Raw genomic sequence first — 14,872 nt, forward strand, 5'->3', positions numbered from 1 at the left:
CTGGGAAATATAACTTGTGATCAGGGATGCTGCAGAGTCTGTCTCAGCCTGATAAGTGTAATTTTGCCGGTGTGTTGGTTCATAGGCCGGTGATCTGCGTTATCTCACAGAAGCTTGTGGTTCATGTTGTCCATTCGAAGATCTTTTATCACTTTATTCTCTTTGATCTTAAAGCCATGCTTTGGTTTCTTACTCATCTTCTATCCAAACCCGAAACTCATGTGAGAAACTGTCTCCAGATGCTCCACTTAATGCCACTGACTCCATCTGTCTAAGCAAGAAAACAAGAGGAATAATAACCAATAACCATATCAAATGGCACCATTATTTTGAAGTACAGTTTTAACCTCGCCATTCTTGAGATGCTGAAAATATTATGTTTTTAGTATTTAAGATTTTCACTCCAAGTGGATTAAAAATCACTGAGCTCTTTATTTTAAAATTTATTTCCATTCCTCCATACAAGTAAACCTCAGCTCTTGCTCATTAGATTTACAATCCGTAACATTTTACAGTCCATAACTGCCTCAAGTTTATTTTCATTTTATTTGCTCATTTTCAATTTGTCAACATGAACTATTTCAATTTGGTTGCCCTGCTGACTCTGCAGAAATGTCTGCTATATGAAGCACCAGCGAAAACAGTGTTACATATGAAGCCTTCCCAGTTTGGCTCCTATCAAAATGGCTGAGATGCTTGTGGCTTTGTGATTAAGCTGCTGCAAACCACACAGCCCAGGGAGAGTAAACCCAACATTTAAACCAAAACCCAGATACAGGCAGCCTGGGCAACAACAGTGGCATATTAGTACTTACCCCAAGACAAAATGTCCGTCATTTGTGTGTAACCCACATTCAGGCAATTCGGCTTCTCAGCACATGGAATTAAGTCTGGGAGGCTTCAGGGGGTTTGGGGTAGTATTATGCAGCCATTTGACAGCCCTGAATTGTCTGGAGGAATTAAGATGACTTGCTGTAAAACTGGCTCATGTGATTAATGCTGAGATTTTCAGCTTCACTATATTGTTGTCATGACTTATTTTATATGTTAAGTTTTCCTTGCATATCTCGGTCAAGTACAGATCACCTGGTGTTTGTACTTCAAAGCCAGCTACAATTGGATATCAACAGCGTCATTACTTACCAAGTCCCTGTGAATCCCTTCTCTGACCAGTGGGACCTTTACTAGAGGGGAAAATAACCCATCTGTCTGGCAAATGCTTCCATATGGACACAAAGGAGTGGGGCACATTCTTGTGGAAATGAAAGCAGGTCCTTTAATCTAAGAGACATAATCAATAAATGATAAGGCCTGTTGCCGCAGGGCAAAGCGGTAGTTTGAAGATAACTTAAGACAAGATTAGTGATGGGACAACATGGGGTGGTGGGTGATGCTGAATTAAAACATTATGCATGGAGGACTGGAGTTAGTTGCTTGGTAATCATGGGTTCCTATCAGCTCTTTAGATCGCTTCCTGCAAACTTAGCTCAGTCGTATTCAAGTGATCATTGTTTTATCTGGAAGGAATGCTAATTAGAGTTGTAGAGAAGCCAACCCTTGCCGACATCACCAAAATACACTATGTGGCCAGTTTAAATGAGACAATGGATGCCTTCACAACAACTATTATGCAAAGGAGACATTGGAGTACCAAGTCGGAATGCAATCCCTGTCTAGCAAATATTTACCAACAGCCAAAGATGGGGAAAAGAACCTAGGAGACAGCTAGCATGGTTAATGACTGAGTATAGAAGGGCTGAAATGTACATTTCAGAAACAGGGGGTTAGGCTGAGGCTTCTGAGCGCGATTCAAGCCCCTCGGGAATGTGCTGAGTTGAACATTTGATGCGCAAGATAACCAAAGTAGTGGGCATTTTCAATCAACATGTCATCCCCAATTTTCAGCAGAGATTCAAAAATAACACCAAGGATGGAGGGAGGTTTTAGGCTTGGCTTTGATTTCATGGTACTATAGGTTTAAAGACCAGAATTATATTTGAGTACCATGAGAATTTGTTCATCTCTGGAGCTGTTTCTAATGATATGGAGTGACCCAGACGGTGCTGGTACTGGTCCTAAATTCCCTAAAAATAGTGATGCTTATTTGCAATCCCACATTTGGGCCATGCACACAGAGAATGGCAAACTGTGACACCAGGCAAGGAGTCTAATTTTCCCTCTTTTATGGTTATTGCTGAGAAGCCGCTCTAACAAGCCTGGCAGCCTTTGAAATAATAAATATGGAAATGTATTCTTTGACTTTGGTATTACTGGTGAAGAACAGCAGCGACACAGCAGGTTGAAAGCTCCTGGCACTCACATTATGATTAAATCTTGAGTCACTCAACCGTAAAGAAACTTTTGAATTCTTCCTTTTCTCTTCCCTTCAATCTAAAAAAATACCCACCTATTCGTTTCTCTAATGTGAGACCTGCGGCTTCAGGGTGATGTTAAATGAAACGGTGGTTCTTTCCAACAGATGCATGTGTAGTTTGTGGTTTGTACCAGCAGGGGTATCTGTGAACGGATCCTTTCAATGTCCACAGTTTATCAAATTAGGGAAAAAGATGTCATGCACAATAAACTTAATTCTTTGTCTCTGGCTGTGGCTAACAGTGGGTGCTGGAGTGTGTGTGTGTGATTTATACCTTTCTCTAAATGTCAGCTGTGAGAGTGACAGTAATATGATGTTTCCCACCCACAATGGAGGAACACACACACAGTCAGCGACCTCAACATGGCTGTTTGCTGAGGCTATAGGGTGTTCCCAATCATTTCCTTACCCACAACATAGACAATGAGTATGCTGCGCTATTAAGGTTTGGTCCTGTGAGTGAAAGAACCAGGCACTACGTAAGGAAATAAAGCAGATTTGAGTCAGGCTGTAATTTGTGGAAATCTTGCTGTTTGGAATTGACATCAAGACTTTTTAACTTGTACACTTGGGACAGGTTTAAAGTCCACATGAAACAGGAATCGGAGTGTTATTTGCCTCTGCATATTCATGCGTTTCCTGTAAAAACAGGCAGCAAGAGAGTGGCTTGTTGCAGTAGCCAATACCATGAATGAGTGTTAATGCTTTACCCCCCAGCTCGGGGTGCTGGGAGCTCCCACTAAACACACCCGGACCGGGACCAAACACAGCCTCCGAGACCGACAGAGGTTTGACAACAGGGAATGCTGTGCTGTATTGGCACCCCAGGGCTGCTAACCAAGCTAGCAGCAGTTAGTGGTTAGCTACTTTAGCAACAAGTAAAACAATCCTACCACCAGGAAACTCCATAAGTGACCTTGGGTCTGTATACCCTGCATTCACTGGGAGGCTGCTGAGCCCAGTTCTGTTGCCCGCTAACAGCAGCTAAGAGAAGTTTCTGAGTTGAAGCTGAGGCCTAGTTCCCATCCCATCATATGCTCCATGTCACTAGCTGCTGATGCAGTCCACTGTAAAATGCCTCATGCATAATTTGCTGTCAAACGTACCACTTTTCCCAAAATTAATAACAAAGTTTGAGATGGCGAACACCTTGGAAGACACACTGATGTACCAAACTGTTACTAACAAGCTTAATAGTGAATCTTATAGCCTTACCTTTGCTCACTAATAGTTGAAGGTTGATTGACAGGTGTATGTCATGATAGTATTGGTTGAAATTGGTGGGTTCTAACTCATGTAAGCACCCACCAAATTTTCTTTTACAGGAAGAAAAGACAGATTTTCCATGATTTTGAAATAGAAATACAAATATATAACTATTTTTTATGACATGTAGCAAATATGCGCACAATATGACTTGGGGTGTGATCTAAAAAGGTTAAAAAGACTTTTTAAAAATCTGATTTCAACTCGCGTTGGCAGTGAGGAGGAGAGGAGCTACACACAGCTGTAGAAAGAAGTGAACTTGACCGTTTCACACATTTACATTCACTGGGTGTTTCCTTTTGTCAGCTCATTTAGGGCTCCTCAGATGTTGGTGTGAACAAATCAACATTTAGATAGCGTACTAATGTGCCGCTGAGAAGACCCTCTGAAGATAACTACCTTTGATATGACCCCCTGCGACTCACACTGTCCCCAGCTTAGCCCCACCAGCAGGGGCAAGACAATCCAATCCATTTGCCCCCCAGAGAGATCAAAGCTCTGGCCTCCTCCTTTTTCATTCTATTACCAAAGACTCCACCTTTGCAAAGTCCCTACACAAATGAGATTGTTCATCAGCAATTTTCTTTGGTGGGGTTAAAGGCAGTGTTTTTGAAAGGATGGAAAACAAGCAGGGACATTAAAGAGTTTGGGTGATGGACTGGGGGGGGGTGGGTAGGGTGGCATGAAAGGAGGTGGCAAGTGGCAAAATAGCTCTGATTAAGGCCTGATGACTGTTAATGGGACAATGGTTGAATCACTGGGGCCATTATTGTGTCATTGTCTGATGGGATGCTTCCCTGTTGAGTAAAGGTATGCCATTACACAATACTGAGAGCTTTGATGCCCCCACTTAAGCACAGGGATATTTGTCCATGTCTCAGACAGACACTCATCTCCTGTTGAGGATGTTTTATGAAATGAACCGAGAGCTCAGAGACACCTATTTCCTGCCCTTCATAAAAAGTAGTCTGTCTGCTGTACGTGAGCATTCAGGATTAGGAATGGTAACCAGCAATGCCTACTAATGGCATACACTCACACTGGGGATTGCAAATCATCGGGTAAACTGCCTCTCCTCAGTACTATAAGGTATTTTTCAAAGTATAAGGTTTCTGCGGTCACCTCTATTCAATCAGCTGTGCTAATTGACTGTGACTCCATAAGCCTGCCGTCTTTCAATGTTATATAACTGGATATAACTTTATTTTGTACTGAATAGCGACTCAGTCCGTGTTAGTTTTCCACCAACTCTCTCACTCTGCAATATATTTTTTTGACTTCTTCTAAAACTTCGTGAATAATGAGTAAATTATATGTGTGAAGCAGCTTTGCGCAATGTGGTTGTGGCTGAGGCAGACTTAACATAGCAGCCAGGAGCTGAGCCAGCTCTAGCCCTGGCCCTTGTCCTAGCCCCAGCCCCACGCCGCCAGCAGCAAGCTTCTGGACCAACCATAATGAAGAGTAGGCATTTTTATACCCAGCTGTAACTCTGCCCCCACCTCCCTCCTGGAGCATCTGTTCACTCTCTGCTCATCTGGCAGAGCGGGCAGACGTCGCATATTGGGATATTATTTGTATAAACAATGGGCAGATTGTTTGTTTGCATTGAATTGGTCACAGCTGTATAAGCACTGGGACATGTTGCACATGGAGGGACTGGAGAGAATGAGGGAATCCACCTGAAGGACACAGGTGGTGGTGGATAAACTCAAGTGCCTACACGGCCCTCCAGCCCTGGCTTTGCTGAGAAAGCCAGTAGCCGAGGGAAAATAAACATGAGTCCAGAGGGCAACAGAGCATAACAAAACACAGGGTATTGTGGTCAGGTATCTCTTTACTTGGGCTTTCATGCAGTGTTAGTGTAACAGGCAGCTTACGCAACATAACACGACCACTTTGTTTCTGTTTTAGCCCAACACACTTACCAAACATGGGCCCTTACATCTGAATCAGAGAAGCCAAGCTTCCTTCATGTGGTTAACAGGGACTCAAACATAGTATGACATCATCAGAGAGGGACCTGAGACCACAGAGGAGGTGTCAGCTGCAGATGGAAGGAACACCAGCATGGATCAAACCAGTCATTCGTGAGCCTCCCCTGGTGAGCGAACCCAGTGTCACAGCTCTGTCCCTGGGATAGCAGCGAGAGACGGGCTGGGCCTCATGGTCGCCACATGAAAAGCCCCACCCACAGTTCTGTGATTAAGTGGAAATGTTTCACGAGCATGCTGATTTTTTAATGAATAGTTCACATTCTTGGAAAAACATTTCTCTCACTCTCTGAAAGAAGCGTCTTTCCCAAACTACACTTCGTTGTGAGTTTGAAGAGGCTACAGACAGATGACAGTTAGCCTAGCTTAGCATAAAGACTGGAAACAGCATAGTTTTGATAATTATAAATATGTTTTTTTAAGCACAAATTAGACTCTTGAAAAAACATCAAGTGTGTCATATGAGGTTCCCTGGCTAAGAAATAGGTTTATCCAACACATAGCCCCAATAAAACAATTGAACCTGTTGTTTTTTCATGTTCTTTCGTTTGCTTGTTTGTTTATTATCAAGCAAGATGTAAAGTTTTAATTAGTGAGCTATGGAGGTACTGGTCAGAGGATTTCTGAAAATATTTTTATGCAAAGCTGTGCTAATATGCTTCTGGCTGTGTGTAACCTTATATAAACTGGACAGACATGTAATTGGAATTCGTCTTCTGAGCTAATTCACCACAAGAAAGCAAATGAGCTTATTTCCCCAAATCAAATCAAACTATTGCTTTAAGTACAGAACTGGAGCCAGGACATGTTTAGCCTAGCTTAGCATAAAAACTGAAGTCAGGGTGAAAAGTTAAACTGGCTAGAAAGTATTCCAACACCTGCAAAGCTGACTACTTAACACATGTTATTTTATTTCTTCAACTTGTACAGATGAAGATGACTAAAGATGACCGTTTGTGTTTTCACAGGGAGTTACTTGTTTATGTTTCTTGGCTAACAACAGTCAAACACAGAGACGGTACGTGACTCGAGTATTGTCATCAGATTTGGTCCCATCATGCTTGTACAAAGTTCAAAACAAAACCTGTCCTCACCAGTTCTATCTGGTGACAAACTATGCTGTAGCCAGAAATGCTGGGCACATAGATTTATTATTTGACAGGACATAAATTCAAGCATGGAACTCTAAAACTGCAAGTTGTCATTTTTTGACTGGTGCTGTGTAGCAGAGCCAGGCTAGTTGTGTCCAACTTTTATGCTAAGGTAGACTAAGCTAAACTAAGCTAAGCTAAGCTAAATACATCCGACTCAGCTTCATACGACACAGACATGAGTGATCTGTCAAAGAAAGATAATGCCTTTAAACTGGGCTCAAATCCATGCAAATACAGACACAGACAGAGAGAGAGAGAGAGAGGCAAAGAGAGATGAAATACAATAAACAAATAGTTTCGAGGTGAGTGAGAACAATTGTCAGTGGTTAATTACCTGGAATGTAACATGAGACCCAATCAAAGTACAATACGTCATCGCCACGCTCTGTAAAAACCCTTGTTTCCCCTGTTGTGCTGACATCATCCAGAAGTTAAATCAGTGGAGCAAACCTGTTCTCCACCTGCATTCACACACTCAATGCATTGTGCTGAATGAGTTGTCCTTTGTTTAATTATTATTTCCCAAGGACAGGGAGATTTCCCCTTATTGCTCAATCAGGCAGATTGTCATCCCACAAAGATGAATAGTGAGCATTGTGCTTCTCTTCTATGAAATGATCAGTGCCAGCACCGAGAAGTTTGACACCTCCCTGTGAAATTTTGTTTACATAAGAGTTTGGTTTTGATCCGAACGCTCATTCCAGAAGTATGCCATCTCTTTCATCTGACAAAATAACATGCATTGCCTCTGTGTACACTGCCTGGTTTCTTTACCCTTTCATCTCTGATGGTTCACTCAAGAGTTTGTTAACTCAGGGATGTCTGTCAAGGGTGTTTGGCAGCGATGTTAGAATAACAACGGCATATATGCCAGGTACTCAAGCAGAGAAAAGCTTTATTGTAACTCTCTGATTGTGAGGTGAGATAGCAGATTATAGCAGATATACAGATATACACACCTCTGAGTTTTATTGCCCATTAGGCGTTAAAACAACACACTTGTGGTAATTTTTATTTTTAAATATGGGCCCTATTTTCCCATGTTTTTGTGTCTGATTGACAAATGGGGTCAACATTTTTTGAAACCAATCCAGTACTGAGGAAAAGTGCTGCAGCTGCCAGAAGCAGAAGTGAGCTATAGCGTTATCTCTCCTGGCAACTGTACACCATCAAAGTACATCCACTGAAAGTGCTTGTTTTTGCCAGGCTCAGACTGTCATCATTGTGGAAAGGATCACTAAAGCGATAGATACGTTTTGTTTAACCAGAAACTGCTGTTTCATTGCTCTTGAAAGCTGTACGGAACTGCATTTATTTATTTATTTTTTTTAAATCGTCATTGGCCTCTTCATTCAAACTCAATCCAGAGCACTTTTTTAAGGTTTTGTTTATTTTCACCCCCCTGCCATCCTGCTCAGTGGTATGAAATGCATGTCATTTTCCTGTCGTGGGGTGAAAACAAACATTCTAGTGCTGGGCCAGTATGTGTTTGTGGCAAACACTTGATCACAGGTTAGTTCATGATGTAACTCAGTAAATGCCATGTGTGCCAATTATGTGTGTAGATCTAAGTGAATCAGAAATAAGTTTTAGTGATGGTGTAAGGAAAGGTTTTGCGCCAGGAGCAGAGGGTATTTTAGTGTTAATTAATAAATAATAAATTGAGCTGACCTTCCTTTTAGCAATGAACCTTGCAAACAGCATAAAGTAACATAGAAAGAACTGCCAAACCATAACAGTAATGCAGATTGTACCCTTTCAGATTGAAGACAAAAGCCAGATGTTAGTGGGTGGGTAGTTTAAAAGGAGCTTTAGACACAAACACATGGGAAAACAGAGTCCAGATGAATAACACCAACCTTTAAAGGCAGAATCAGTAGGATTCACCAGAAAGATAGCTGAGTGTTGAGTCTCATTCCCAAGACACAAATGCTGATGTTTTGGGTTGGTAACACATCCTGACACAGCAAAAATAATGAGAAAATAAGAAATTCCAGGCAGAGGGCAGGGTCTCTGCCCATACAGACACCACCACACTAGTGGGTCAAAGATGATGACTGACAGGGATTATGTTTATGTGAGTCTATACACTTTTTAGGAAAATGTTGCATATTGTGCCTTTAAATGTGGGTTATGCATGTAAAAGCTGAATGAAAACCGACAGACTTTATATGTGTTAATGAGTATTTTGATGAATAGCAGCATGCATGTTTGTTGTCTAAGATAAAGATTTGCTGTAGCTACTGGTTTCCAGTTTTTGGAAGCGAACAGTAGCATGAAAACGCATGTCAGTGTAAATGCTGATTCATTCTTGTGGTATGACAACACCAAATGTTGTTGGTTTGGATGCCTTTGCGTGGGCGAGTACGCACTGTTACTCCAAACCTCTCACACCCCACGATTCGCCCATATAAGGGTGTGTGAATGTGTGTGTACGTGTGTGGACATGTGTACATGTGTTTGTATATATGTAAGAGCTGCGAGGTGGCATGTGGGGACATGACTGTGTGTGTCTGTTGTTGTGGATGCTGCTGCTGCTTTCTCCGGAGTCCACTAAATGTACCGTAGCTGTATGTGTGACACACACAAACACACACACACACCCTGGCCTTCCTGGAGTTAGGGCACATGCCTGTGGCCTGTGTAAGTCTGTGGTTGGAGTAATGATGACAAGCTCACACACACACACACACACACATATTCCAGGACCCCCACAAACATGACTTGGCTAAGGCTGCATGCTATATTGTACTGCTGACAATGCTGCCATTACTCTTAATTACTGTGAAGAATGGACACTAAATTGTTTAAATGGAGTGTGTCTCTCTGTGAGTCTGCCTGCCTCCTTGTCCATGCATCTATCCTCAACAGTGGTGGAGCAAGTATTTAGATCATTTAGTTAAATGGCAAAACCACAATGTAAAAATACTCTATTAGATGTAAAAGTCCTGCATTAGTAACTTCAACGAGTTTTAATCAGTGCCACCAGTAAGTTGCAAGGTTGCGATCACAACACATATTCAACCAATCCCCATGAAATTGGCACAACCTTACCATTTGTTTAATCATCGCATCTTCCTGTGAGTTCCACCAATCATAGCAGGCCCCTGTACAAACATCATAAATGGACGTTCCAGTGAACTGACTCAGTGTTTTATTATGAACTTTTTTCAGACTTTGTTCATTTTGTCACAGGGTTTGTCACTATTACTGACATTTACCAATGCTCTGTGAACTGTTTTATAATTTTGTGTTTGCTGTTTTGACTGAGCTCCAAAAAGATTTTGCTTCTTTGTGGAATACCCCCCAGGTGCACAGATAAAGCATATTTTGTTAGACTTGTTGAATTGTTGAGTGTTTTTATTTTCCCTGGAACAAGTTGCCTTTGATTTTTAATGAATTATACAGGAAAACCTACTTTTTTTTTAAATTTTCACTTGCTCCTAAAATTTCATTGTACAAAGCCCCTAAAACCATTGCAACATGCATCACAATCTTTGTTGGAAAAACTGCTGTAAAACCATTCATTTTAGGCCTCAACAGTTCTCAAAAAACAGCCTGTGAAATCCTGGACGGACTGTATAATCAGCAAAATGAAAAACTATTCTATTGCTATTATAAGAATCATACTCAATATCCAGGCAGAATGGCATCTGACATTATATTTTCATATATTGTATGATTGTGTTATTATTACTGATGCCTTAACATGTAAAGGGCTAATTTTAACTCTAATACCCCACAACTAGATGCTCATTACACCACAGGCCCCAGTTTGAGATAATTTAGTCTTAAGGAATCATTTTTTAAATTTTAGATATTAATATCATTGAGAATTCACAGTCAATTTGTGACCAAACTCAAATTACTATAAATTATAATCAATCAAAGCAGCCAACCCTGTTTCTTCCTTTGTTATTCCAACTTTCATAAAATGTGATTAAAGTTAAAATATTTTATTCCTCCTTTTGCTGGGGACCCCCAACAATCAACTTACAGCTTTTTAACAATCTTTATCTACAAAGTAACTGATAACAGCAGCTGTCAAATAAACAGAGTAAAAAGTACAATATTTCCCTCCAAAATGCACTGAAGCAAAAGTATAATGTAGCATAAAATGTATATACTCAAGCAAAGTACTTGAGTAAATGACCGTAGACACTTTTCACCACTGATCTTCTGTGACAGTCGGAGTAAACCTCACCTTGTCCTCCGTAGACAAACTGCAAATTAATATCTATGGATGTAAACAGATGAAGAGGTTATCTGGCTTGGTCAGATATCAAGAGTACCTTGTGCTCCTTTTGATCTGACACGAGAATCAAGCAGAAAGTACAGTAATTTTCTCGCCATCTTCTAATCTAAACAGGTCTAATTACAGGCACCAAGGTGTATTTGGGTGGATTCATAGCCTACACATTAGAGCACATCCATTGCACAACAGCCAGGAAATGGGGTGTGCTGTGCAATTGGACAGAACCAAGATGCTTTTTTTTTTTTTGGGAGTTGCATCACAAAAACTCAAAGTACTGCTGCGGTGCACCTCATTTCATGAATCCTTGTGTAGATTGAGTAAGATGAAGTAATTAGAGGCTTTAGTTTGGATAGCTAGCTATCTGCTCTGCTGCACATGAAGGCAGGGAAGTTATAATTAGAAACTAGCCAGCAACACCAAAGGGTTAGGTGGCAAACCCTCACCAGGACACACATACTTTGTTATTACCTCTGTGCAGTTATCATTTGATATGGCAGCATCCTGTCCTGTTTTTCACGTTCATCTGATGACATAGCCCTGATGGACCATCCTCTGGCAGGATGTGGCCTGTTGAGGCTCCAGTAATGACTCATTAAAGTTGTATGTTTGTTGTAAGTATGCTCACGGTGAGTGTGTGGCTGCACATTTTTCAGCAATTGTGTGTAATGAGTTTGAGAAGCATATCTGGGCCAAACATTTAAACCATCCACTCAAGCCTCAACCACTGATTTGTGAGGACTGGGCCACGAGTTAAACACCACTGAGTGATTGTTCAAATAACTCTTGCTTTCCAGAAGGAGATAGTTGTTATTGAGCCAGAAATGTTTCCCACCCGTACCAACCTCTAAGTGAATATTTAGACTAAAGCATTTAGACCCTAACTAAAGCCGGAGAGTTCATATTTTACACTGTAAAACATCATACAGACATTAGTAGAATCAAATATTATTTCATGTTAACTAAATGAAAATCTGTTGAAAGTTTCTAGATTTTATTTGGGGACAACTTCAGAACTTAAAAACACAGGTTTTTCTGACTTATCCAGTTTATATACAGTTGTGAGTTTATTCAACTCATCAAAATAAGTTTTGAAAGAAACTTCATCAGTATATTAGCATACTTTTCAGCATGCAGTTGTTTAAGAGTTAAAAACTCTCCTCAGAGCCCTCTGTTTTGTAGTTTATAGAAAACTTTCATGGTGGAAGCTGTTTGTCTTTAATACATGTTGAGATAAATAATAGTCTTTTTTTTGTTTTGTTTTTTCATAATAAAGAAAATGATGTTACCCATGATTGGGGCTGGTATCCTCCTGTACACTTAGTTGATTCAACCTAATATGTTGAGCTTATTGGTTTTACATTTTGAAAACTCACAAGAATCCTCTTAACTAATTATTCAACCCATGTCCAGTTAAATCACGTTTATGGCAGCAGGGCGTCTAATATTGAACCAGTTTAAAATTACATCTTGAGTGAAACCGCACTGAAACAATGTGTAGATCAGAAGAACCATTGCCAAAAATGAAGGACAGAAAAGAAGGAGTGAGGTTATCACATGACCTTTAATAAAACAAATATATTCAGATTTTCTATATATAACATTTTCTTATAAAACAATATATATAACACATTTACAATGCATGCAGCACCATGTCTTTATAATACTGGTGTTGACAGAATTCAATAGCTCATTTAAGTGCCACCTCCATGATTAATATTTACAATACAGTAATTTACTGCAATAACTGAGGCTTGAAGTTCCATAAAAAGAGAAACAAAACAGCTCTGCCATTACCAACGACATGAATCGATCTTCCCAAGACTTCTGAAATGTCACTTCCTAACTTCCGACTCCTCATTTGTTGATGGGGAATTGGATCAGTCCGTCTTGCACTGTTGCATCCCTCTGGGTGTATCACTTTTCCAGGAATCATGTCTATCCTTCCGGGTGCTGTTTGTGTCAGCAACTCTGGCAGGAAAGAATGTCTTAGGTGTTGGGTGTCTGTGTGTATGTGTGTGTCAGCATCTCAGGTGTATGCAAGGCAGAAAAGTGTTTGTCAGTGTCTGTGACTGATTTGTTGGTTTGCTGCGTGTGTGTCTTGTGTGTGAGTGTGTGCATTTCTGTCTCTGTCTTTGTGTGTGTCCACGCGTTTTTGTCAGCGTCTCTGACAGGTGTGTAGGTTCCGGGCTGCAGTCCTGCTGACACTGTGGTCTCGCTCTCCTTTCTCTGGTCGGCAGGCCAAGCCGTCGCCACAGTCACAGCGCTGAAACAGCTCCAAGCCGTGGTTGCCTTTCCTGCGGTGGCGTGTGCACACCTGGCCCTCCGTCAGCACAGGCTTACAAATGCGAGACCAGAAGTGTCTGGCACAGCACAGACCCTCAGAGCAGTCTGCAGATCTCAGGCAGGTGTCTCCTTCCTGGCCTGGAGATGGAAGGAAGAGAGAGAAGATGAGAATATGTCCTCACTGAAAACTTCTTCTGTTGTTACTTGAACTTCATAAAAATGTATGGTTCTTAACAGAACACTCACCTTTCACAGCTTGAGGCAGATGGCTGTGGGCAGTAGGAGGCTTCTTGGCGTGATGCTCAAGGGTGCTGTTGTGTTTGTGTGAGCCAGCAATGATAGATGCAACTGTACCATCAATGTCATTTGCCTGACAAACACCTAGAAAGGTCAAAAGAAAGGTATGCATTTAATGTCTATATTCACCACAATAGATATTAAGTCATCTACTTTTTGCCAAATCGGGATTAATGTGTAAACATGCAGATGCACACGACAGTTTGACTATGAGACAATATTCCCAGCAGTCAGAATATCATCAACAGCTTCGTACATCATAACTGTCATTATAAGTTTCAGATGGGATGCCTCTGCTCACCATTGCTGCAGCGGTTTCCTGCACAACACATGGAGTCTCGTGCGCAGCGCTTCCGGCTCTTACGGCAGGGCAGGCAGGCGCCTCTGGCGTCGTTGCAGAATTCATCACCTCCGCAATCTTCATCATCCGTGCAGACACCTGACTGCTATGGTTTGATGAAAAAGACATAATCAGCGTATCGTTCAAGTAATGTTACTTATATAAAGAAACTCACATACGCGCAACTTCGGTCATTACGCACAGATTTGACTTTTACGCACGGAATTTACCTGCAAGGTGTCCACGGGTGATTTGTGTCCCATGCCAGAGGGAGAGGTGCGCGGACTCGGACTGACAGTGTCGGAGCCTTTGCTGCCCGAAGCACCGGGCAAGTTTTTGATGGCGTTGGAGTTCATCAGGACTGTCCCCGCGTAAACGTCCCCAAGGTATCCAAACAGCGTAAGATACACAGCCAAGAAGCGATGCGCTGACGGAATCTGCATGATTCTCCCGTTAATTAAACTCTGCTGCGCTGCAAACACACGGACAAAAAAATCCTTTCGGTTTGTCTGCAAAAATTACTGAGTGACAAAGTCCAAAGCGGCCTTGAATCCTGAATCCCAAAAGTTTCCAGAGAGTTTCGGCACGATGCTTTCGAAGCGTCCTGACTCCCAGTCCTGGGATGATCTCTTTATACATGTGGACCTGTTTGTCTTCCCGCCCCTCGCTGTGCACAACAAAGGCGGAGGGGTGGAATTTCAAAGAGAGCCCCACTGTACGGAAATGGCCATCTATTCTCCGTGCACAGGACTGCGTTTCACAATGTTTGTGTAATGATAATGACCTGCAAAGTCTGTCTGAATGCGCATCACTCAGTGACGCACACTGGAAATAAATTATACCCACAGTCAAGATTTAGTGAATCAAGTTAGTACGAAATCGCATTAAAAAAAAGCAAATACATTATTTTTT

General features: G+C 41.5%; 1 protein-coding gene across 1 annotated transcript; it reads right to left on the bottom strand.

The window, feature by feature from the left end:
• Positions 1–12,582: 12,582 nt before the first annotated feature.
• LOC146315484 (dickkopf-related protein 1-like) lies at positions 12,583–14,595 on the bottom strand. The gene is made up of 4 exons (XM_084735812.1): positions 14,191–14,595; positions 13,922–14,066; positions 13,570–13,704; positions 12,583–13,461 (listed from the first exon to the last, which is right to left on the bottom strand). Exons 1-4 carry the CDS (start codon positions 14,401–14,403, stop codon positions 13,196–13,198), a joined length of 759 nt encoding a protein of 252 aa, XP_084591938.1. The 5' UTR covers positions 14,404–14,595; the 3' UTR covers positions 12,583–13,195.
• Between the last annotated feature and the right edge of the window lie 277 nt (positions 14,596–14,872).

Source organism: Lutjanus erythropterus, chromosome 14, assembly GCF_056507025.1.
Source record: "Lutjanus erythropterus isolate fLutEry1 chromosome 14, fLutEry1.hap2, whole genome shotgun sequence".
NCBI classification, from domain to species: Eukaryota; Metazoa; Chordata; class Actinopteri; order Lutjaniformes; family Lutjanidae; genus Lutjanus; species Lutjanus erythropterus.